This window comes from Pseudophryne corroboree, chromosome 1, assembly GCF_028390025.1.
Source record: "Pseudophryne corroboree isolate aPseCor3 chromosome 1, aPseCor3.hap2, whole genome shotgun sequence".
Lineage (NCBI taxonomy): Eukaryota > Metazoa > Chordata > Amphibia > Anura > Myobatrachidae > Pseudophryne > Pseudophryne corroboree.
Window position 1 is genome coordinate 776219184 of NC_086444.1, and position 25445 is coordinate 776244628.

Consider the following 25445-nt stretch of genomic DNA (forward strand, 5'->3'; position numbering starts at 1 on the left):
TGATTTACACATGTAAAATGACCAACAGTATACAACAGAGGTCATTCAGTTTATATACTGTACCTCTACCTTTCTCCAGTGCATTATAAGCGGACCAGGAAAAAGGTCCTTGATGGATGTCAGATCATGCTGGTCAGAGCATATCGCACCCACCACTGTCCAGCAAACAGCCAGCAGTGATTAGGGTGCAGTTTATTTTCCCTTCATGAAAAGGACCCGGATGTGACATCAGGTGAGGGCAGAACTTCTCTTCTGTCCCTACAGCATAATGTTAATGTTTTCTTCAATCTCTGTTTGTGGTAGGGCATTTTGTTTTATATATGCTGCACTGTACCCTTGTGGGCTTGCTTTGCTCGCCACAGGTTATTGGGGGTGATTTAGAGCTCATCATATATGTGCTAAATTTAGCACATCTACGATCAGATTCTCAGACATGCGGGGGGACGCCCAGCACAGGGCTAGTCCGTCCCGTATATCAGGAACTGCCCTCCCACCTGCATGGGTGCGAAAAGCATTGCACGGCAGCAATGCTTTTGTACCCATTGGGTAGCTCCCTGCATGCGCAGCCTAGCTGCACTGGCAGGCACCTACCCGGCGCGTTCCAGGTCGCAGTGTCTGCATGTGACGCCACGCAACCACCGGACACGCCCCACCAATGGTGTTCTATAGCCGTTGGCATGTCCACTCCCGCCCTGTCAATTTCGCATATCACTGTGCTTCATAGGGTGCGCGTGCGCACTCCCTGAAGGGCTTCAGACTGCAACCGCTGCCGTTGCAGGGATTGGGTCTGGATTAGGCCCACTTTTCCAAATAGTTGGTAACGTTGCACGACCCAGTGTATTGTGGAAAAACTACTCTCCACAAAGGGAATCTAGACGCTACCCAGTGATTAGCATGTTGTACAATAAAAATTCTCAAGTCCTCAAACAGGAATACTGAACATATAAATAATTCCCAATACAGTATTCACAAGATCTGCTATGTAAAAAATTAAAAACTGCAGAATAAACATATAAGTGCAGCCAACACTGAGTGATGGCGGAAGATAGGAAATTCATAGTTCACGTTCACAGTCACACATGGAATCCACATGAAGTATTCAAACCATACAGTCATGCCAAATACAGTATAATGCAATATTCTTACAACATACATCAAGATTTTAACATTTGGTTAAAGACAACATGCAGCACATGTAACAATGGTGTGGGCATGTTCTTATACTGCCAGTATGATAATTCAAAGAGCAGCGATGTAACAGAAGTCTCATTTAATGTCCAACCTACAAAACAAAATTACATTTATATCATAGTCACATCAGCTGACCTCTAAGCAATGCAGGGTTCCATCTGCTAATCTACATACATAACACTTTCTGGTAGAAAGTGCACACGGCAGAGACTGCCGCATTCTGGCCGTAATGGTTAACCATAAGCCACAAAGATTTTTTTATTTGAATAGACAGCCCTTTCGGAAAGCTGGTGTACAGAGAGGCTATTGTACAAATAGAATCAACACTAGTTAGAGTAGGTGTAATGCCATAATCAGCAAGTAAAAATGCAGCTTACATAAATCTTACTGCTGGGCACAACGTGTACTCATGTTTACAATTGAGCCAGCTTAGACATACAGGCCATTTTTGCTTGGTAAGGCATGTCACATTCAGTACAGCAAGCAGGTAGCGATTCAATTGTCACAAATCCCATACAGATGCAACAAGTTTGGACTCCTATGTATCCTTAAGATATGTCTTTAAGGAGGTGAATATTTTTGGGTTTGCAAGTTTACATTCTTATAATGACAGTCACACTTTAGCAACATGCACATACTGCATATATGCTACACTGTATGTTGTGCATAAATTCAAATCTATGCAAGTACAATAAATAACTGCAGCTCTAGCTGTATGTATGGACACATTTTTGTGCATGAGCAAAATGCACAATGTAATGGGCCCTACTCACTGGCAGATCGGACGGCGGATACGGCCGACAGGCAATCCGGCGGCGGGGAGTGGCGGTGACGGGGGGAGTGAAGTTTCTTCACTCCCCCGTTCACCCGGCTAACTCTCACGGGGAGATTCAATTGTTTTTTGGCGCTCAGCTGGGAAATTCTCCTGCACCCTCCTGAGGTGACGAGCAGAAATCATCGAAAAAGTCTGTGTTTGGGTGCAGCAACCAGTACTGTAGACACGATTAGCCGATTTACGCACCTAAACACCATGATTTTGGTTGTGATAAGTAGTGGACACCGACAGCAGTCATGCCCAATTGGAACAACAACTGATTTGATCATTTGGGCACCCATTACTTAGAGCGCCCGTAAAAACAATTGAATTGCCCCCCTAAATGATACCCTATGTTTCTGGCTAGTGTACAAAGCAGAACACATTTGTGTGGTAAGTGCGCATATCAAAGCCCAATTGTATGCAGATTCCAAATATATCAAATCACTGAACTCTGCAGGCTTCTCCTGACTAAATTCCATGTCATGGTACCAGCCTGTGCGATCAGTTTCCTGTCTTGCAATGAAGGCTTAATAACTGCTCGAGTTAACGGCAAAGGAAGCTCTATCATCCAGAATGCTGTAGGTCACGATGCCATGATTACTTGTATTATGTATTAAGTTTTGTATTATTGTGGTAGAGGAAGACCTTACTGAGGATACAGATCCTAAATTAACCTAATGGAAATTATAACTACCTCTGTCACTTTACCACTGAGAGATAATGGATAAACAGACAGATCTCATATAAAAGCTATCCCCAACAGTGTGTAAAAGAACATTTATGTGTTGCAAACAGAAGGTGCTTAATTTCAATCAACCTTATATACAGAGGTGTGGGATAATGTTTCCTGCATAAGCCCACAGGACACTTGCGCTGCCATACAACTTCCATCCTAGCAGAGCTTTCCAGAGAAAAGTGATAGTCTTGTATTGCCAAGAACAATAAGGTGACTGATACATAATCAGCAATAATGCCAGATCCTCCCAATACTGCTTCACATACACTTCGGAAAGCATTTTTATCTGTGTTCCATTTGGAAAAGATCACTTTTCACATTGGGTCATACAGGAATATGCGAACACTTAACTGATTAGAACACAGTTACTAGATTATGGATGCAGACACACATATTAAAATATTCGTTTGAATGTGTGTATACATATGCTTCATATACGTTATATTGTATTTATGTATTTATACCATAGTATTTTATCAAAATGCAAATTGTATACCCATGCCGTTTATCACTGTTTCAATTAATTAGAAGTAGTATGTAGTACAATGAAGACAACATCCAGTCGAAATATACTATACCTTAATCTTCCAGAATAACCCTGTACATCTGAAACATACATATGATTATGGTCTAAATAACCACCAATGAGGAATTCTAGCAAACCCACTTACTTTAAAGTTGCAAGATCACTTATTAATTATACCCATTCCCTGCCTGGGACTGATCCTTGCAACCACTGTCACAGGGACTCTGGAAGCTCTTCTCATACTCCCACAACCATATGGAAAACCATGGGCCTGATTCTTATTTGCAAATCCAATGGTTTATGTATATATTCGATGTTTGGGGGTCTGCGCAAGCTCACAGTCCCCCCTTAGCCACAGCAGGATTGACATTGAAGAGTTATCTCCACATATGTGGCATAAAAATGTATACAAATAGAGAAGCTATGGCATTACCATATTTGTGATGGATGGATATTGGTCCTCATTCAGCAGCAGACACTGCTGCAATACAATTGCATTTCCCTGGGTCCCAACGCAGTGCGCATGTGCCGCTCTGCACGTGCAGTGAAGATGCGACTGCATCTCAGTGATGAAAACGCCTCTGCCCGATTGACAGACAGAAGCATTCGCGGGGTGGTCGGGTGCGACGATGCAACATAGGGGCAGGTCTGAGAAAATTTCGGGGGTGGCTGTGTGACATCATTTGCTGCTGCGACAAAAAACATTGCCAAGCTGTGTCTGCCTTTGCAGCCAGGATGTGCAGGCAGGGGGCTTCCCTTATTCAGTGATGCTGTGGCAATTGAATTGCAATCACATCATTAGCGGGCATTAGCATGCTGGGTAGCCTTGCCCCGTGCTAATTTAGCAAAACTGGAACTAAAGCTGAATAGGGTCCATAAGCATTTTTATAATCTTTTATGCTATATTTGCATGAATAATTGTGTCAGAAGGCAAAAAACGTTTCACCAGGCAGACAAATGAGATTCAATTATATATGTATTACGTTATTTAATGGGTTCTTTAAAAATGCTTCAGTAGTATTATATACAGATCAGCGACTAACACATTCTTCATCAGATAAAATATATTATATATCTATGGTACGTGTATACTAGTCTTCTTCTGTGATAGGTCTACGTTTTTTATGACACAACTTGGTGATTGTTTATTGTGTATTTCACATTTAGTTTTGATCTTTTGGCACATGGAAAAGTTATTTTAAGAATACTAAGAAGAGTTAAGTATTAATCAAATCTCAGTGCACACGTATACCAATTGCTTCAGACATATGGGTGCTATCTGACAGTACTAGTGATAAGCCATCTTGTGACTCCAATCCTACTTCCTGCTCAGCTTGATAACTGCATTATTACCATGTCTACTCCAGCCTACAGCCACTGAGGTCAATTCTCTAAATTTATATCCCAGTACTCATATACCCATTTGCAGCATATACTGGTTCCAAGCGCATCCTGCAATAACAGATTCTGGTTTCATACCAGCTCCTGCCACTGCTCCTTAGTTTGGCAACAGAGCCAGCAGTAGAAGAACATATAAGTGGTGGGCCCAGGTGCAAAAATGTAATTTGGGACCCCCTCCTCCACCCCAACCCACGTTCACAATATACCACAAAGCAGTGGGTGACAGGGAGAGACAGAGGATAACAATGGAAGGCAGGGGGAGGCAGTGGGTAACAGGGAGAAGCAGATGGTGACAGGGGTACAAGCACAATGTCCTGCACAGTGCAGAGAGCATGTACTTCGTTGGGGGCAGGGACACAGTGACCTCTGCTATGTTATGACAGGAGTCCCCACCCTTTGTGCTTTCCACAGTTTGGAACTCGGTCAGAGAGACTCTGAAAGTGCCAGTTACACTGGTTGTGAGCCGCCTTCAATTCACAGACAGCAGTGAATCAGAAAAGATGTACAGCTGTCTGTTAATTAGAGGCAGCATGTGGCAGTCATCATCAGCGCTGAAAGGTGGCAGGACTTCTTTATCAGTCCAGCACACACAAAGTCAACCCCACCTACCTAAGGTAAGGGACAGGTTCCTCAGGCAGTGGGACCCAACCTCTCTGCACTGGGCCATTCATCTGGCATTGCTCAAAATGGTCTGTGGGCGGGCCATGGGATAACTCATTGCTAGTTAGGGCAGCAGTGGGCCCCTTAGTTCTCAGGGGGCCTGAAGCTATGCATCTGCTGCAGCACTGGTAGAACTGCCTCTGAGAGCCAGTCTGCCTACGGTCCACCATCAATGGTAGTGTATGTTCCTGGGGAGGGGGGCAGGGGGGTAATGTACAGTATGTCCTGGGGTGGTAGAGTGTGGGTTAGCCTACAGCATTGGTCTCACACCCCTTGCTGCGATAGGTAGGAAATGAAAATTAGTTTAGTATTATCCATAATAATAAAGAAAACACAGCTCTCCTGCCAATATAATGATTACAAAGAGAAATAAAGTATCATTTATGCATATAGTTGCTTGTGTGTTTGTCCTTGGCGTTCACAGAACACCATGTAATAATTAGCATTATTAATACCAAACCTGTCTGGTTTTTATTTTTTGCAAGTGACCAAGACATTTGTCCAACCTGTATTTTCCACCTACCCCTAACCCATTACACGTACAGTATGTCCTGTCATTAGCACAGTTTTGTTATTTAATAAAACAAAGTTTATATCTCTAACAGCAATACATATGTTTAATAGTAATGAAGACTACACTAACAATTCCCCATTTATTTATATTTAAAAAATCTAAATTCTTTAAGAGAAGACAAGTCCATTTACCAACAATCTTCTTTTATTTACAAGGGTTCGGCATTGCCGTACATACAGCCAATACGTAATCATTTGCACAAGTACAGAATTATAAAGACCAGAACAGAACAAAAATATTTACAGCGCTCAAAATACATAAATGCACCGAAAAATAAAAAAAATTAAAAAAGGGTTCGAAACCCTATTATTTTCTCCAGTGCTATCCTCCTAGCTTGGGTATGGGTCGTTGGGTCGACTCAACTTAGGTCGACAGTCATTAGGTTGACCATGGAAGGTCGACATGCATTAGGTCGGCAGGGACAATAGGTCAACAGGTCAAAAGGTCGACGTGGGTTTTTGGACTTTTTTTGTGTTGTTTTCTTCGTAAAGTGACGGGGAACCCCAAATAGTGCACCGTGTCCCCTCGCATGGCTCGTGAGCTTCAGGCAAGGTGCTTCACTCCACTACCGCTGCGCTCGGCACAGGTTACCGTTCCCAACTGTAGTCCACGTGGATAGTCAAGTATGAAAAAGTCCAAATATTTTTACAAAAATGTGAAAAACTCATGTCGACTTTTTGACCTGTCAACCTAGTACATGTTGACGTAGTGACCATGTTGACCTAATGCATGTTGACCTTCAGTAGTCGACCTAACGACCGTATACCCTCCTGCTCCAAGCCTTATGTAAAAAGTAAAAAAAATTAAAATAAGTTTCATTTTCTGGCTGCAACAAAAATGTCAAACTGGAAAAAAAATGCTTTTTCACACAATCATAAAATCTAGTAACCTGTACTTGGCACATTATAACCCCGACAAAAGCCAACACTATGGTCATGTTTGAGTCCCATGATTTTTCAGGGAGGGCCAGGATAATTCTTAGCTCCTATAATTGACATGACCGCACCGTAATAAATAAATTGATGAAAATGTAACTTCATTATTGTGAAAGTAAAATTCTTAAACTGCTATTATTGTTCTTATTAGCGGGCAGTTAGCAGATTAATGTGGTTAGCTGTGTTATTATTAAGTGATGACTTGGGATGAAATGTGACAGGATTCATAGGGAAGAGGGGGGAGATTCAATTGTGGTGTGCACTGTATCTCACATTTTTCTTAAATACCGCAAAGGCCCCTTTTCGCACCCTAATGCATGGGATTAACTGTGATAAGCATTTGGAACGACAAATCGCTTATATTGTCTGGGGTGGTCTTCAGTATGCCGGCGGTCGGGCTCCCGGCGACCAGCATACCGGCGCCGGGAGCCCGACAGCCGGCATACAGACACTTATTCTCCCTCGTGGGGGTCCACGACCCCCCTGGAGGGAGAATAAAATAGTGTGGCGCGTGTAGCGCGCCATCGTGCCCGCAAGGGGCTCATTTGCACTCGCCACACTGTCGGTAAGCCGGCGGTCGGGCTCCCGGCGCCGGTATGCTGGTCGCCGGGAGCCCGACCGCCGGCATATCGTAGTGAACCCTATTGTCTGGTATACCCTCAATTATGCGTTCCCACGAGTTGCATGCAATATCTTTCGTTGGCCGTGCTGCACGGCCAATCAGAAGATATTGTGTGTGACCTGGTGCAGTGAAATGAAGAACGGAACGTGGTATCCTTCAGTCGTTCAGGACGGACACAAATGTGCAGTTCTGTAGCAGCATCACCAGTAATTGAATTTGCAGCTGAGTGGCCCATTGACTAATAAAATAGAACATCACTACCTTTCTTTTTAAAAATAAGAATTTACTTACCGATAATTATATTTCTCGTAGTCCGTAGTGGATGCTGGGGACTCCGTCAGGACCATGGGGAATAGCGGCTCCGCAGGAGACAGGGCACAAAAATAAAGCTTTAGGATTAGGTGGTGTGTACTGGCTCCTCCCCCTATGACCCTCCTCCAAGCCTCAGTTAGGATACTGTGCCCGGACGAGCGTACACAATAAGGAAGGATATTGAATCCCGGGTAAGACTCATACCAGCCACACCAATCACACCGTATAACTTGTGATCTGAACCCAGTTAACAGTATGACAAACGTAGGAGCCTCTGAACAGACGGCTCACAACAATAACAACCCGAATTTGTTTGTAACAATAACTATGTACAAGTATTGCAGACAATCCGCACTTGGGATGGGCGCCCAGCATCCACTACGGACTACGAGAAATAGAATTATCGGTAAGTAAATTCTTATTTTCTCTAACGTCCTAAGTGGATGCTGGGGACTCCGTCAGGACCATGGGGATTATACCAAAGCTCCCAAACGGGCGGGAGAGTGCGGATGACTCTGCAGCACCGAATGAGAGAACTCAAGGTCCTCCTCAGCCAGGGTATCAAATTTGTAGAATTTTGCAAACGTGTTTGCCCCTGACCAAGTAGCAGCTCGGCAGAGTTGTAATGCCGAGACCCCCCGGGCAGCCGCCCAGGATGAGCCCACTTTCCTTGTGGAATGGGCCTTGACAGATTTAGGTTGTGGCAAGCCTGCCACAGAATGTGCAAGTTGAATTGTGCTACAAATCCAACGAGCAATCGTCTGCTTAGAAGCAGGAGCACCCATCTTGTTGGGTGCATACAATATAAACAGTGAGTCAGACTTTCTGACTCCCGCCGTTCTTGAAATATATATTTTCAATGCCCGGACCACGTCCAACAACTTGGAATCCTCCAAATCGTTAGTAGCCGCAGGCACCACAATAGGCTGGTTCAGGTGAAACGCTGACACCACCTTAGGCAGAAAATGAGGACGCATCCGCAGTTCTGCCCTGTCCGTATGGAAAATCAGATATGGGCTCTTATATGATAAAGCCGCCAATTCTGATACTCTCCTGGCTGAAGCCAGGGCCAGTAGCATGGTTACTTTCCATGTAAGATACTTCAACTCCACCGATTTGAGCGGCTCAAACCAATGGGATTTGAGAAAATCCAAGACTACATTAAGATCCCACGGTGCCACTGGGGGCACAACCGGGGGCTGTATATGTAGTACTCCTTTTACAAAAGTCTGGACTTCAGGAACTGAAGCCAATTCTTTCTGGAAGAAAATCGACAGGGCCGAAATTTGAACCTTAATGGACCCCAATTTGAGGCCCATAGACAATCCTGTTTGCAGGAAATGTAGGAATCGACCCAGTTGAAATTCCTCCGTGGGGGCCTTCCTGGCCTCACACCACGCAACATATTTCCTCCAAATGCGGTGATAATGTTGTGCAGTCACCTCCTTCCTGGCTTTTACCAGTGTAGGAATGACCTCTTCCGGAATGCCTTTTCCCCTTAGAATTCGGCGTTCAACCACCATGCCGTCAAACGCAGCCGCGGTAAGTCTTGGAATACACACGGTCCCTGCTGAAGCAGGTCCCGTCTTAGAGGTAGAGGCCACGGATCCTCCGTGAGCATCTCTTGAAGTTCCGGGTACCAAGTTCTTCTTGGCCAATCCGGAGCCACTAGTATCGTTCTTACTCCCTTTTGCCGTATAATTCTCAGTACTTTTGGTATGAGAGGCAGAGGAGGGAACACATACACTGACTGGAACACCCACGGTGTTACCAGAGCGTCCACAGCTATTGCCTGAGGGTCTCTTGACCTGGCGCAATACCTGTCCAGTTTCTTGTTGAGGCGGGACGCCATCATATCCACCATTGGTTTTTCCCAACGGTTCACAATCATGTGGAAGACTTCTGGATGAAGTCCCCACTCTCCCGGGTGTAGATCGTGTCTGCTGAGGAAGTCTGCTTCCCAGTTGTCCACTCCCGGAATGAATACTGCTGACAGTGCTATCACATGATCTTCCGCCCAGCGAAGAATCCTTGCAGCTTCTGCCATTGCTGTCCTGCTTCTTGTGCCGCCCTGTCTGTTTACGTGGGCGACTGCCGTGATGTTGTCCGACTGGATCAACACCGGCTGACCCTGAAGCAGGGGTTTTGCCAGACTTAGAGCATTGTAAATCGCTCTTAGCTCCAGTATATTTATGTGAAGAGACATCTCCAGGCTTGACCATACTCCCTGGAAGTTTCTTCCCTGTGTGACCGCTCCCCAGCCTCTCAGACTGGCATCCGTGGTCACCAGGACCCAGTCCTGTATGCCGAATCTGCGGCCCTCTAACAGATGAGCACTCTGCAACCACCACAGAAGAGACACCCTTGTCCGTGGCGATAAGGTTATCCGCTGATGCATCTGCAGATGTGATCCGGACTTTTTGTCCAGCAGATCCCACTGAAAAGTTCGTGCGTGGAATCTGCCGAATGGAATCGCTTCGTAAGAAGCCACCATCTTTCCCAGGACTCTTGTGCATTGATGCACAGACACTTTCCCTGGTTTTAGGAGGTTCCTGACAAGTTTGGATAACTCCCTGGCTTTCTCCTCCGGAAGAAACACCTTTTTCTGAACCGTGTCCAGAATCATTCCCAGGAACAGCAGACGTGTCGTCGGGGTCAACTGAGATTTTGGAAAATTCAGAATCCACCCGTGTTGTTGCAGCACTAGTCGGGTTAGTGCTACTCCGTCCTCCAGCTGTTCTCTGGACCTTGCCCTTATCAGGAGATCGTCCAAGTAAGGGATAATTAATACGCCTCTTCTTCGCAGAAGAATCATCATTTCGGCCATTACCTTGGTAAAGACCCGTGGTGCCGTGGACAATCCAAACGGCAGCGTCTGAAGCTGATAATGACAGTTTTGCACCACGAACCTGAGGTACCCTTGATGTGAAGGGCAAATTGGGACATGCAGGTAAGCATCCTTTATGTCCAGGGACACCATAAAGTCCCCTTCTTCCAGATTCGCTATCACTGCTCTGAGTGACTCCATCTTGAACTTGAATTTTTGTATGTACAGGTTCAAAGATTTCAGATTTAGAATAGGTCTTACCGAGCCGTCCGGCTTCGGTACCACAAATAGCGTGGAGTAATACCCCTTTCCCTGTTGTAGGAGGGGTACCTTGACTATCACCTGCTGAGAAAACAGCTTGTGAATGGCTTCCAATACCGTCGCCCTGTCTGAGGGAGACGTTGGCAAAGCAGACTTTAGGAACCTGCGAGGGGGAGACTTCTCGAATTCCAACCTGTAACCCTGAGATACTACCTGCAGGATCCAGGGGTCCACCTGTGAGCAAGCCCACTGTGCGCTGAAATTCTTGAGTCGACCCCCCACCGTTCATGAGTCCGCTTGTAAGGCCCCAGCGTCATGCTGAGGGCTTTGCAGAACTCTGAGAGGGCTTCTGTTCCTGGGCAGGGGCTGCTTGCTGCCCTCTCTTACCCCTTCCTCTGCCCCGAGGCAGATATGACTGTCCTTTTGTCCGCTTGTTCTTATAGGACCGAAAGGACTGCGGCTGAAAAGACGGTGTCTTTTTCTGTTGGGAGGGGGTCTGAGGTAAAAAGGTGGATTTTCCGGCAGTTGCCGTGGCCACCAGATCCGATAGACCGACGCCAAATAATTCCTCCCCTTTATACGGCAATACTTCCATATGTCGTTTGGAATCCGCATCACCTGACCACTGTCGCGTCCATAAACTCCTTCTGGCAGATATGGACATCGCATTTACTCTCGATGCCAGAGTGCAAATATCTCTCTGAGCATCTCGCATATAAAGGAAAGCATCCTTTAATTGCTCTATAGTCAATAAAATACTGTCCCTATCCAGGGTATCAATATTTTCAGTCAGGGAATCCAACCAGACGACCCCAGCACTGCACATCCAGGCTGAGGCGATGGCTGGTCGCAGTATAACACCAGTATGTGTGTATATACTTTTTAGGGTAGTTTCCAGTCTCCTATCAGCTGGATCCCTGAGGGCGGCCGTATCAGGAGACGGTAACGCCACTTGTTTTGATAAGCGTGTGAGCGCCTTATCCACCCTAGGGGGTGTTTCCCAGCGCGCCCTAACCTCTGGCGGGAAAGGGTATAATGCTAATAACTTTTTTGAAATTAGCACTTTTCTATCTGGGTTAACCCACGCTTCATCACATACATCATTTAATTCCTCTGATTCAGGAAAAACTACAGGTAGTTTTTTTTCACCCCCCACATAATACCCCTTTTTGTGGTACTTGCAGTATCAGAGATATGCAAAGCCTCCTTCATTGCCGTGATCATATAACGTGTGGCCCTACTTGAAAATACGTTTGTTTCATCACCGTCGACACTAGATTCAGTGTCTGTGTCTGGGTCTGTGTCGACCGACTGAGGTAAAGGGCGCTTTACAGCCCCTGACGGTGTCTGAGACGCCTGGGCAGGTACTAACTGGTTTGCCGGCCGTCTCATGTCGTCAACTGATTTTTGTAATGTGCTGACATTATCACGTAATTCCATAAACAAAGCCATCCATTCCGGTGTCGACTCCCTGGGGGGTGACATCACCATTATCGGCAATTGCTCTGCCTCCACACCAACATCGTCCTCATACATGTCGACACACACGTACCGACACACAGCAGACACACAGGGAATGCTCTTATCGAAGACAGGACCCCACTAGCCCTTTGGGGAGACAGAGGGAGAGTTTGCCAGCACACACCCAAGCGCTATAATATATATGGGAACAACCTTATAGAAGTGTTGTTCCTTATAGCAGCTTAAATATATCAAAATATCGCCAAAAAATGCCCCCCCTCTCTGTTTTACCCTGTTTCTGTAGTGCAGTGCAGGGGAGAGTCCTGGGAGCCTTCCTCACAGCGGAGCTGAGCAGGAAAATGGCGCTGTGTGCTGAGGAGAATAAGCCCCGCCCCCTATTTCGGCGGGCTTTTCTCCCGGAGTTTTAGATATCTGGCATGGGTTAAATACATACATATAGCCTCAATGGCTATATGTGATGTATTCTTTTGCCATAAAGGTATTAAATATTGCTGCCCAGGGCGCCCCCAGCAGCGCCCTGCACCCTCCGTGACCGCTTGGTGTGAAGTGTGTGACAACAATGGCGCACAGCTGCAGTGCTGTGCGCTACCTTCATGAAGACTGAAGAGCCTTCTGCCGCCTGTTTCCGGACCTTCAATCTTCAGCATCTGTAAGGGGGGTCGGCGGCGCGGCTCCGGGACGAACCCCAGGGTGAGACCTGTGTTCCGACTCCCTCTGGAGCTAATGGTGTCCAGTAGCCTAAGAATCCAATCCATCCTGCACGCAAGTGAGTTGAAATTCTCTCCCCTAAGTCCCTCGATGCAGTGAGCCTGTTGCCAGCAGGACTCACTGAAAATAAAAAACCTAAAAACTTTTTCTAAGCAGCTCTTTAGGAGAGCCACCTAGATTGCACCCTGCTCGGACGGGCACAAAAACCTAACTGAGGCTTGGAGGAGGGTCATAGGGGGAGGAGCCAGTACACACCACCTAATCCTAAAGCTTTATTTTTGTGCCCTGTCTCCTGCGGAGCCGCTATTCCCCATGGTCCTGACGGAGTCCCCAGCATCCACTTAGGACGTTAGAGAAATGTACCTTTTCAGCAATAGTGCTGTATGTTCAGCAGGAACACTGTGCCACTGTTCTCCAAGGAGATATAATGTAAAATCTCCATGCACTGTGCTCTCTCTTGGGCTTACTACCTCCAGATCGCTTAGCAAGCACAAGAGCTGTACAAGAGCTGTGAGGCATAGGGAAAGCAGAGTAGGGAGTAAGCATTTCACACTGTAAACGTAATAAAACATACCGCAGTCGGAAGCTCAATTTAGAAGCAAACCGCAAATGCGCTATCGCAGACACTTGAAAGACACTAGACACTACTGGTGTGTTGGTATACTGGAACATGTAGTGCACAAATATTTGGCAGCTCTACAGTTACACTGCAATTTAGAGTTGAGCTGAGATGCAGCCCCTACCAACTCTAAATCTGTCCACATTTTAATCTAAGAAAAACACAACTCCACTACACAAAATTGCACACTCTAGCTAGATTTACTCCAAACTCTACATTAGGCTCACAGCTTAGAAAGCACTGAGGCCTGATTCAGCACTAAACGCTATTGTGATGAAATCGCTATGAAGCAATTTCAGCACGTGTGCATGCGCGTATACCAATACGCGCATGTGCAAGGCCTTAAACTGCGTTCTCATCACAACGCAGTGTAAGTCCTTGCAGGGGTGACAATGGGGCATTGACGCCACGTTTTGTGGGCGTCGATGCACCGTTGGGTGGCGCGTTACGGACAACGGAGGTGTGTCTGGAAAGTTTTTGGGGAGGACCACGGCATCTGTGTGTGACCGCTGCTTCCAAAAGATGGCTGCCCAGTGAGGCTGCAGAGGCAGGGAGCAACCCTAAGCAGCAATGCGCTCGTATTTTAGAAGGGGGGGGGGGGCGGCTTTGCCTTGTGCTGGGCAGTCCCCCGCCGCATATTAAGAGAAAGGAGTTGTAGTTTTGCAAATTCTCGCAAAACTGCAACTCATGCTGAATTAGGCCCTACGTACAGTAACAGAAATAAAAGGCAATTCTCACCCTGGTGTCAGGTTAAATTTGTATAATTGAATAAGGAATCAAAATCAATTTTGAATATTTCTCATGAAGATCTAAAGCAATGTGTAATCTTATACACAGAAACCCCACTAATAACTGCCATGGAAAGATGGTTATGTTTTGTGTACTGTAAATAACAATGGATCTCTACAAGAAATGATTTAGGCTTTCCCTTTTTTATTTTTTTTGTCTTTTTGGCTGGAAAACTTTTTTTCCCTGCAAGATGATATAGGCAAACCCAGCTGTATTGTCCGATGCTGACACTAAGTATTCTCAACAGAAAACATGCAGCCTACGGTTAATGACATCGGTTTTGCTTATGCTAACAAAACTGTCATAATATAATCAGTGTGGAGGTTTTTGTGCTAGACTACTATTTCAAAAACATAAATGAAAACTAATAATAATGATATAATGTGGACATATGGTTATTGCATTATAGTGTAGTCCACTTACATGTGCCACAAAAATATCCTGGATAATTATACACACATGTAAGCTGCATTAAAAAGTTTGCATATTTACTACATTTCAGCAGTGTGTATGGTGTCATGTCCCATTTATTTTCTATTTTAAACACCAAGGGGGAGCTATATCAAATCTTGGAAAAAGATCAAGTGGAAGAGTTGCCCATAGCCACCAAATAGCATCTGCCATTTTACAGGCTATGCTAGAAAAATTACAGTTCGAAGCTGATCATTGGTGTGCAGTCAGGAAAGGCAGAGCTTCACCCGTCGTACGCAAAGATTTGACTATAAAAATATTACTATAATAAAAATCTGCCTCTTTGAGGGGGCCGGCTCTGGAGAGCATATCAGACAGAGAGATGGAGGGAGGCCCTCCAGTCCACACAGAATCTTCTGACTGACGTTGACTGCTGCCGACTGAGGTCTGGGCACACCACCAGTCTCCCCTACACAGAACCAGCCACATTCCCTACCCCTGCAGCCACCTCTACTGGACACAGTTCCCAGCAGCAGCAGCACTGAGCAGAAAGATGGAGGCCGGCATTTTGCTATGAGGGCTTGCTGTTTACTGCAGCAGCAACACCACATCAGTGCCATCCCCAGCCTAGTGCTCTAATCTCTCCATCCTAGTGCCCCCATCCCCTCTCAGCCCATTGGCCTCATCTTCATCTCACTGACCTTCCCCATCCCAGTGTCTCCCCCTTCTAGAGCCCAGTGTCCCCCACCATCTCACTGACAACCCTCATCCCAGTGTCTCTCCTTCCACCCCTAACCAGCCCATTGCCCATTCTCCCCACGCAGAAACCCCGAGCCAGCCAGCCCAGAGTCTCCCCATTCAGCCTAGTGTTCCCCCTACCACCCTCATCACACTGCATCCCCTTCACATTCAGCCCAGTGCCCCCTTATATCACTCCCCTCCCTCCAGCTTTCCCCCCTTATTCAGCCCAGTATCCCCAACACATTTCACTGCCTCCTAGGAACAATGCAGCCACCTTTTAATTCCCCCCCCCCCCCTCCACCCAGACACAAGGGAACCCCCTCTGACCACAGGGTCTCCATGTGAGCAGTGTATCTTCATCTTAGTCATCCCACCCTCAGTGAATGGTGGTTCCCCCATGTCCACGAGATGCTGTAAATAGCAGTGGATTGTGAGGTATTCTACAGTTTGTACTGTTCTGTATCTGAAGATGGGTCTAGGGGACACACAGGTAGGACCACTGATAGAATTTGAAGAAAAGGCTGGGGCACATTAATCTTCATAAGACACCAATTCTAAAGAAACCATATTAATGATACAAAAAAATGAGTAAATATATTTTATTAATATTAAATTGTTTGATCAGGCAAACTCAGATGATGATGCAATTTTCTCTATTCCTATGCAAACAGACAGCTTCCGAACAAGTGATCTACTACAAGAATAATGAACACAGACTCAAAACACTGCCTGTTCAGGAAGGAACAATCTATCTATCCAGAGGCCCCCCCATTGCAAAGAAATCATATACAGTAGGTAAGAAAACACTCATTCACATGCCCGTGGTTTCTCTTCACTGCAGAGAAGGACTGGGGGGCATGCCCCTAGGGTGGCATGCGTGCATGGCATTTCATGTTAGTTCACACCCTCTTTGGCAGACGCATGCCTTTTATGCACACAAAGATCCAATTTTCCACTACAACAAAAACCTCACTGACATGCTCCTCTTTCAGGTTCTTATACATTAGGTGTATGTAAATCTAGCTCCAATACTAGCCAGTGCTTTCAAAGCCACTGACCTACTTAATCTCTTGTCAAGATTTGATAAATCTCCCTCTAACTATGAAATGTCCAGATATGGACCTCAAAAAAATGTGTTGATCAAACGGGTTGGGTTTGGGTAACCAGCGGTTGGGAGACCGTCGGTCATCAGACCGATGCTGGGATCCTGGCTTTTAGGTGGCTGGCAGGGGGAGGGGGGGGTGGCAAGCGCAACGACCCGACCGCTGGTCACATAACCACATCCCGTTCAAATTGACTTTCTACTACAAAAGTGTAAATAGTACTAAACAGAGTAAATTGTGGTTCAAACAAACATGGAGTTCTCTGTTAAGAATAGACAATGCTTCCTAACTACTAGAAACAATACAAGTGAATTCATCAATATAGCAAAAAATAATTGAAACTTTTTTTTCTTGAATGTTTTCCAATTAGCAACTATTTCCATAAAATAGAAGCATAAAAAATAAAACATTAATTCCTAAATGTCTGGTTGGGACAAAACATTCTCCACTTTAAGTACAGGCTATGGCAGGGGTGGGCAATTATTTCAGCTGAAGGGCCACTTGACACTTTCCTGTCAGTATCCGAGGGCCGCACACAAAATAGCAGCTCCCCCACGTGCCAAAAATATAGGGACGTGGCTTCATAGGGAAGGGGTGTGGCCAAAAAATAATATAGATACATATTAGGCTGCACAATAGTCTCCATTATTCAAATTATGCCACACAGTAGCGCCACTTACACACATTACGCCAGGTAGAGCCCCTGTCACACATTACGCCAGGTAAAGTCCCCTTTTACACATTACGGCAGGTAGAGCTCTCTTTTACACAGTACGGAAGATAGAGTACCCTTTTTACACAGTACGGAAGGTAGAGCCCCCTTTTACACATTACGGCAGGTAGAGTCCCCTTTTACACATTAACATTTTATTTGGGATAATCATTGCACAGCAAGCAAATTATCCAGTGTCTTATGGCCCCTGGGGAAAGGTGTGACACAGTGACAGAACACGGGTGGTGTGACGCGGTGACAGAACATGGGGGGTGACACGGTGACAGAACATGTGGAGTTGAGTCAGTGACAGAACGCGGGGGTGACACAGTGACAGAACACGGGGGTGTGACATGGTGACAGAACACGGCGGTGACACGGTGACAGAACATGTGGGGTTGAGTCAGTGACAGAACACGGGTGGTGACACGGTGACAGAACATGCGGGGTGTGACACGGTGACAGAACACGGGGGGTGTGACACGGTGACAGAACACGGGGGTGTGACACGGTGACAGAACACGGGGGGGTGACACGGTGACAGAACACGGGGGGTGTGACACGGTGACAGAACATGCGGGGTGTGACACGGTGACAGAACACGGGGGGGTGTGACACGGTGACAGAACACGGGGGGGGTGACACGGTGACAGAACATGTGGGGTTGAGTCAGTGACAGAACACGGGGGGTGACAGAATATGTGGAGATAAGTCAGTGACAGAACGCGGGGGTGACACGGTGACAGAACATGCGGGGTGTGATACAGTGACAGAACACGGGGGTGTGACGCGGTGACAGAACACGGGGGAGTGACGCGGTGACAGAACATGTGGGGTTGAGTCAGTGACAGAACACTGGGGGGGGGTTAGGGGTAGTACAGCGAGCGTTAAAGATCTGCCCCCTAACCTAAAAACAGTCTGACGCCACTGCCTGCACACACAAACATATACACACACACTCTCACATATATATATATACACACACACACACACACACACACACACATACACTTTCTTTCTCTTACTCACTTTTTCCATTAACTTATCTGGCTGGCTGGCAGTGGCAGGAAGGATGGATCTGTAGCAGTTGCTCTTGTCCCGTTTAGCTCCGCCCCCTCATTCTCGCATAGCTCCACCCCCTTTTTGGCTGACCATGAACACTGCCGTTGTCACTGGAGGCGGGAGGGGGAGGCTACAAGGCAAGAAGATAAGTGTGGCAGGCGCCGTGCAGCAGCAGCAGGGGAGACAGGCGACGGCGGCTTGGAGGAACTGCAGAGCAATGACAAGCAGCTCAGTCTGTCGGGCCGCTTGTCATTGCGCACTGGGGGGGAAGCAGTGGGCCGGGCAGGATCGGTTTGCGGACCGCATTTTGCCCACGCCTAGGCTATGGTCTTGTCCAATCACCTCCAAAGAAGTGTGATAGTAGTAATATGCAGAACGTGTATAACATTGTAATAACAATCTAATCCTAGCTCATGTAGCACCTAAGGTACATTGACTGTGAAGCAACAGATCACAAAATAAAATCTGGGCATTAATTTGGAACCAGAGAAGGCCACAAAACTCAGCATAGGATATCATCATGCCAAGACATTAGAAAACAAAATGCATTCATTCTGACCTGTGCAGCTGACATACCAGGAGCTAGCCAGAACAGGGTATGGTGGGTAGATGGGTGAGCGGACCAAGAAGGTGGTAAGTGATTAAGGGGGACATTTACTAAGCAGTGATAAGAGCAGAGAAGTGAGCCAGTGGAGAAGTTGCCCCATCAACCAATCAGCAGCTCTGTATAATTTTATAGTATGCAAATTATAGATGTTACTTCAGTGCTGAATGGTTGCCATGGGCAACTTCTGCACTGGCCCACTTCTCCGCTCTTATCACTGCTTAGTAAATGTCCCCCTAAGGCTGTAAGAAGGGCAGCTACAGGAGGTTGATGAGGGAACAGGAATAGGGAGCTGACTGGGGCACTTCAGGGGTCAGGGGATGGATGACCGGGGCACTTGTGGGGGGGGTGGAGGTGGGATCTTCAGTGCACTGAACAGGAGCAGCTGCAGTATGACAATATTGTAGAGACTGGAAGATAAAGCAGTTAGGTTTAGTAGAAAGAGAGATGATGCTCTATAATTTTTCCTTAACAGCTTGTCCAGACAGAAGTTAGATAACCTTTCACATGGTTAAACCCATTGTCTATGCAGGCGTTTAAAAGTAAATGCAGTGACTTGGAGTGGTCAAGGAACAGATCCTTGGGATACAGTAGGTATTTGAATGGCTTTAAATGAAGAGTTAATGTAAGTATACTGCAGTAGGTGCAAAGTGTTATTTCTGGCTGCTCTTAACTACTTAACTGACAATTTTTTTCCCTTCAAAGCCATTCACAATTGTTTTTTTAAAAATGTTTTAATATAAAGTATTTTTGAACATATTTGAATATTATATGCACATTTGCAGAACAGATCTCCTCGTCGAAAACTGGGGGACACAGTGGGGTGGCGCGGTCACATGGGATCTGACCATGCCAGTTAAGTGGTTAAAGTGGACAGTAGTGATACTGATAACCCCTTCTGTGAATAAAGGTCCTTATTCAGGTTTTTTAGTAAACCAAAAAAGCACACTATTGGCCAAAACCATGTTGCACTGCAGGTGGGGCAGATGTAACATGTGCAGAGAGATTTAGATTTGGGTGGGGAGTGTTCAAACTGAAATCTTAATAGTGTAAAAATAAAGCAACCAGTATTTACCATGCGCATAAACAATGGCCCTCATTCCGAGTTGATCGGTCGCAAGGCGAATTTAGCAGAGTTACACACGCTAAGCCTACGCCTACTGGGAGTGTATCTTAGCTTCTTAAAATTGCGACCGATGTATTCGCAATATTGCGATTACAAACTACTGAGCAGTTTCTGAGTAACTTCAACCTTACTCTGCCTGTGCGATCAGTTCAGTGCTTGTCGTTCCTGGTTTGACGTCACAAACACACCCAGCGTTCGCCCAGACACTCCCCCGTTTCTCCAGCCACTCCTGCGTTTTTTCCGGAAACGGTAGCGTTTTCAACCACACGCCCATAAAACGCCGTGTTTCCGCCCAGTAACACCCATTTCCTGTCAATCACATTACGATCGCCGGAGCGACGAAAAAGCCGTGAGTAAAAATACTATCTTCATTGTTAAATTACTTGGCGCAGTCGCAGTGCGAATATTGCGCATGCGTACTAAGCGGATTTTCATTGCGAACAACTCGGAATGAGGGCCAATATATCTATCTTTGCACGTTACATATGCCTCCCCTGTAGTGTAACATGGTTTTGCCCATTAGTGTGCTTTTTCTGGTTTGTTAACAAACCTGAGTAACCCCCAAAGTCAGGTTGTAGCTCCTGTGAACAAAGTTATGTTGTGGCTGGATCATAACCTACCTTTGCAGTCTTCTGCTGCTCCGGAGAAGCAGCTTTCAGTGTACTGAGAGGGTCATTCAGACCCGATCGCATGCTGCCTTTTTTCGCAGCCGTGAGATCGGGTCTGAACAGCAATGCGCAGGTACGTCGATCGCCTTCGACGGGGATCACTGGGCAGCGACAGAACTAACGAAGAAATCGATCGCACCAGCAATCGCAAGAAGATTGACAGGAAGAAGGCGTTCGTGGGCGGTTTTCATGGAGTGTCCGCAAAAATGCAGGCGTGCCCAGCTAGTCGGCTTGGATTGTCGCAGCGGCTAAGTCCTGGGCTGTGCAGAAACTGCACAAACTTTTGTTTGTGCAGCTCACTGCACAGCCGATCGCACCCCTGCACAGCAACTACCCCCTCCCCTGTAGGCGGCAATTACCTGGTTGCAGCAGTGCAAAAAAGCGCATGCGAGTTCTTCTGTGAGAATCCTTGACCCTGTTCCCCCTTAATCTGGCTCTGTAAGTGCTGCCCAGGCCAGAAGTTTAATAGGTTGTGCAGTGAACCATACCAGTCATAGGACTCAGCGCCAGCTGCACTGCGCTCCCTACAGTGCAACGCCCAAACGTGGTGGCCGAGGCTCTGCTTGAACGGCCCTTGAGCAGTCTCTGTCAGTAGAGTCTGCCTCCAAGAGTGCTGGGAATGGAGGAGTGTCACTAGCAGCCAGACATTGCTTCTGCCGGATGAGGCGGAGGCCTGAGCTCATTTGGTCATAACTCACTGGGCTCACAATCCTGCCCAGAGCTGTAGCATGGAACAAGTTGCCTGACTGCCGTGTAACCACTTCACAATTCACTTACATTACAGGAAAGGAGGGCTCTCTCTGTCCGGCCCTGCAACTCCAGTCCCGGCAGTATACCCTGATGGCGGCCCAGGGTACCCACACTGCACCCATACAATAACACCTCACTAGAGTCCCATGTCAGCCGCTGCTGCATACAGAAATAAGTGGGGGAAATAGTGTGGTACCCATTTTCACGATGATGTGCAGTAGAGATGTCTCTCTGGTAAGGCATTGGCATGCATGTACCAGAGAGAATGGGGCCCACACGGAGCCAGCACATGGGCCTTCTCTCTTAATATGCCCCTGATGTTCTCCCTGTGTTTGCATGGAGATCCTTCAGGTACAATGTCCTTCCGCACTACAAAAACATACTAGTACGCCAATTGGCTACTGCCAAAAGTGTCGATTATATGGAACCTCAACTGAGAGCACCAAAGATGGCTGTCTCCCCCTCTGTTCTTTGAGTCTTACTGGGAAAGCTAAATAGATAAATAATTGTTGTTTGTTTTCTTATTAATTACTATAAATATCAGCTAATTTCCCGACTTTCTGTAGCCTCATTAGTGACATAACTCTTTAACAAAAAAAAATCCTCTTTGAATTTACGGTGATTTCACCAATATTTGCTTAAGTGATTTCCACAAAGGTAGTACAAATCATAGAATGAAAATATAGGTATAGATCAAATCCTCACGTGTTCTTAGCAATCTGTAAATGAAATGAAAAAGGGTGCTTCATTGAGTAAAACAGATTAATTGTTTCGAATACCAGAAATAAAATGATAGCCCTGCTTATCAATTTGTTGTAAATGGACAAAGGATCAAAATAAATGAAACAATTCTTTCAACATTTGTTTTGTACTTTGGTCCATTACAACAAATTGTTGAGCAAGTATAGAAAAAAATACTATTGACGTATAAATGAATTAAAAATGGTTAGGGTAGCATGAAGTAAAAGACTAGTTGTAATCACGAACAAATGCTCAGAAAACGTATGGCTTCAATCAGCTTTCCCCAACACCATATCAAGAAAGCATATAGTATGGAAACAATAAAGTGCAACATAACCACTAATTACTCAAAAAAACATTTTATGTGGCGGCTCTGACCTTCTGAGCCAGGGACTACATTTTATAGGATTTAGGAAACTACGAGAAATAGTCATGCACGGCTTGGCCGTATAGTAAGCTATAATTATAGAATCTTTGATCAAAACGTTTTCTTAAGCACTTAAAACTATACAGTAAATAAACTTCAAAAACCACAAACTCTTTCAGACCACTACTGCCACATATGGAGCTGGTCTTGCCTGAGCTATTACCGCCCAAGGAGCCATAAAGTCTGCAGCCAAGATGAACATGTAGTATATCTCCTAGGTGTAAAATGCAGAAAACATATTTATTACTGTAAGATCATACTGATCTGCAAGTGCGTAGAAATCTTTATTTAATCTACAATATTGACAAAAAGTGAAGTGTGTACGTACTGTTCTTCCGATGCTCCTCCAGCAGCAGCCTGAAATCTGTAGAGCACAGTAAGTACGGGTTGGGGCTTATATGGCAGTGCATGGGATGCCGACGGTCAGAATACCGATGGCGGCATCCCGATGGTTATAATCCCGAAATTCCCACAGGCTAAACCTAACCCTACTCCACCACCGACCCCTCCCTACACCCGGTAGCGCTTAAACCTAAACCCAACCCTCCTTACCTCGCAGCATAAACCTAAGCCTCCCCGGGGGTGCCTAACCGGCATTTGGAGCAGTGTCGGATTCCGGCATCTGTATTTAAACTGCTAGGATCCAGACCATTAGGATCCTGACCAGATCCCGTATATGTACGGTGGTACAATCTTTTCTTCCAATAATTTGGACCTGTGGGAGTCAAAGTTCGCAAATCAGATACAGGTTGAGTATCCCTTATCCAAAATGCTTGGGACCAGAGGTATTTTGGATATGGGATTTTTCCGTATTTTGGAATAATTGCATACCATAATGAGATATCATGGTGAATGGGACCCAAGTCTAAGCACGGAATGTATTTATGTTTCATATACACCTTATACACACAGCCTGAATGTCATTTTAGCCAATATTTTTTATAACTTTGTGCATTAAACAAAGTGTGTGTACATTCACACAATTCATTTATGTTTCATATACACCTTATACACACAGCCTGAAGGTCATTTAATACAATATTTTTAATAACTTTGTGTATTAAACAAGGTTTGTGTACATTGAGCCATCAAAAAACAAAAGTTTCACTATCTCACTTTCACTCAAAAAAGTCCGTATTTCGGAATATTCCGTATTTCGGATATTTGGATATGGGATACTCAACCTGTAGTATAGGTGTGAACGCGCGTATCGGCACTGTGGTCAGGACTTCTGAACGCAAGTGAAATTGAAAGTAAAATTGCATCGGAAGTGTGACTGTGCAGGGGTAACACAGCTTTTTTTTGTTTTATTTACTAAACCGTTTAATGGCATCCAGACAGTAATATACATATACAACTGGAATAATGGTGACAAGGCATACATACAAAAGTAAAAACAAAAGGATATATTTAAGAAATTCTGTAAAGTTCTTGTAGCAACAGTTACTAGCCTCAAAGCTCAGCACTGATAGCAGCTTTTATATTCGTGAGGAAAAGAGGGAATGGAGGCAAGGCTGATGCTAGATTCAAGTGGCCTAAGGGACCTTTTACGTTAAGGGGAGGAGCTAGGCCAGCGGGATAGGTCCTCTACTATCCATGCCAACTATTACCTTTAGTAATCAGGTGGCGAGCAAAGTTCATCCCCCTGGTGACGTGTCTCCTCCCCTAGTGACGTCAGAAGGTCCCTTCTCCCACTCCAATTTAGAACCAACCATGGAGGCAAGGGAGGAAGGTGCAGGGAGATCCTCTCAGAAGGTCTCCTCTGTATAAGCGGTCGTGTCTTATACAGTCACACTATAATACATGTTAACGTTAACTGTGTGAAGATTTTATTTTTGGATGTTGTGATTTATCAGTTACACAAAAATAACTGAGCTCTGCAGAAATGACATTAGTACAACCAGCTGAAGTGTGAAGGGAATAATGTAAAGTAGGCCTATAGAAAATTAGCTTCAGTTCAAAATCTTTAAATCTATGAAAGATTCACCCTTTTATGTTCTCTTAGGGGGAAAAGCAGAGTGAAAGGTTTAGCTGATTTCAAAACTTGAAGAACACTGATTTATCATATAATACCATTAGTGTCAATACTTTAAAATGTCCCTGTACACAAGAAACATGCAGTTGAGAAAAGTCTTCCATTTTTATTTTGCCATATTAGAATTTTATTATAATTGTAAGGAGCGACTAAGGCAAACGCCACAACTAGCTCTACAACTAACATTGGATAAAGGGATTTTCATACTTCTTGGACAAACGTCCTGGTGTGTTTCTATGGAAACATATGTGACAAACTGCATAAAATCAGCAACAGGGAACTTATACTGAATATTTCATTTGTGTCCATTTTATAACTTGTGCAAAGTCCAGCAGGAAATGTAGGATGAAAAAGCCACCTATTTCATCTACAAAAACTATTCTACCCAATAACCTTCCCTCTACAGTTTCCGCAGACTTTAAATGTGTTCTCTTTTTACACTCAAATCATGGGAAATGTTTTGAAGTATTTTATATATAAGGTATTGCTAATTTAGTGTTTGTAACATTCTGCCATAGAAATTCAGGTGTTAATTATCCTGACCCTGGGAAGAGCCTCTTATACCCTTCTTTTCAGACAGAAAGTCAAATTACCAAGTTAAGAAG

The 25445-nt window shown here is 45.4% G+C and overlaps 1 protein-coding gene across 3 annotated transcripts in view; it reads right to left on the reverse strand.

Moving 5' to 3' along the window:
- Positions 1-25445, reverse strand: part of TSPAN5 (tetraspanin 5) — a 211563-nt gene that overhangs the window by 181845 nt on the left and 4273 nt on the right. The window contains exon 1 of one of the 3 annotated variants that reach the window (XM_063917699.1): positions 18457-18480. The exons of the other annotated variants lie outside the window; for them this stretch is intronic. Within the exon in view, the coding sequence (XP_063773769.1) occupies positions 18457-18465 (9 nt within the window). The 5' untranslated portion in view covers positions 18466-18480. Of the gene's footprint in view, positions 1-18456; positions 18481-25445 lie in introns of those variants that run through there. 3 annotated transcript variants of the gene reach the window in all.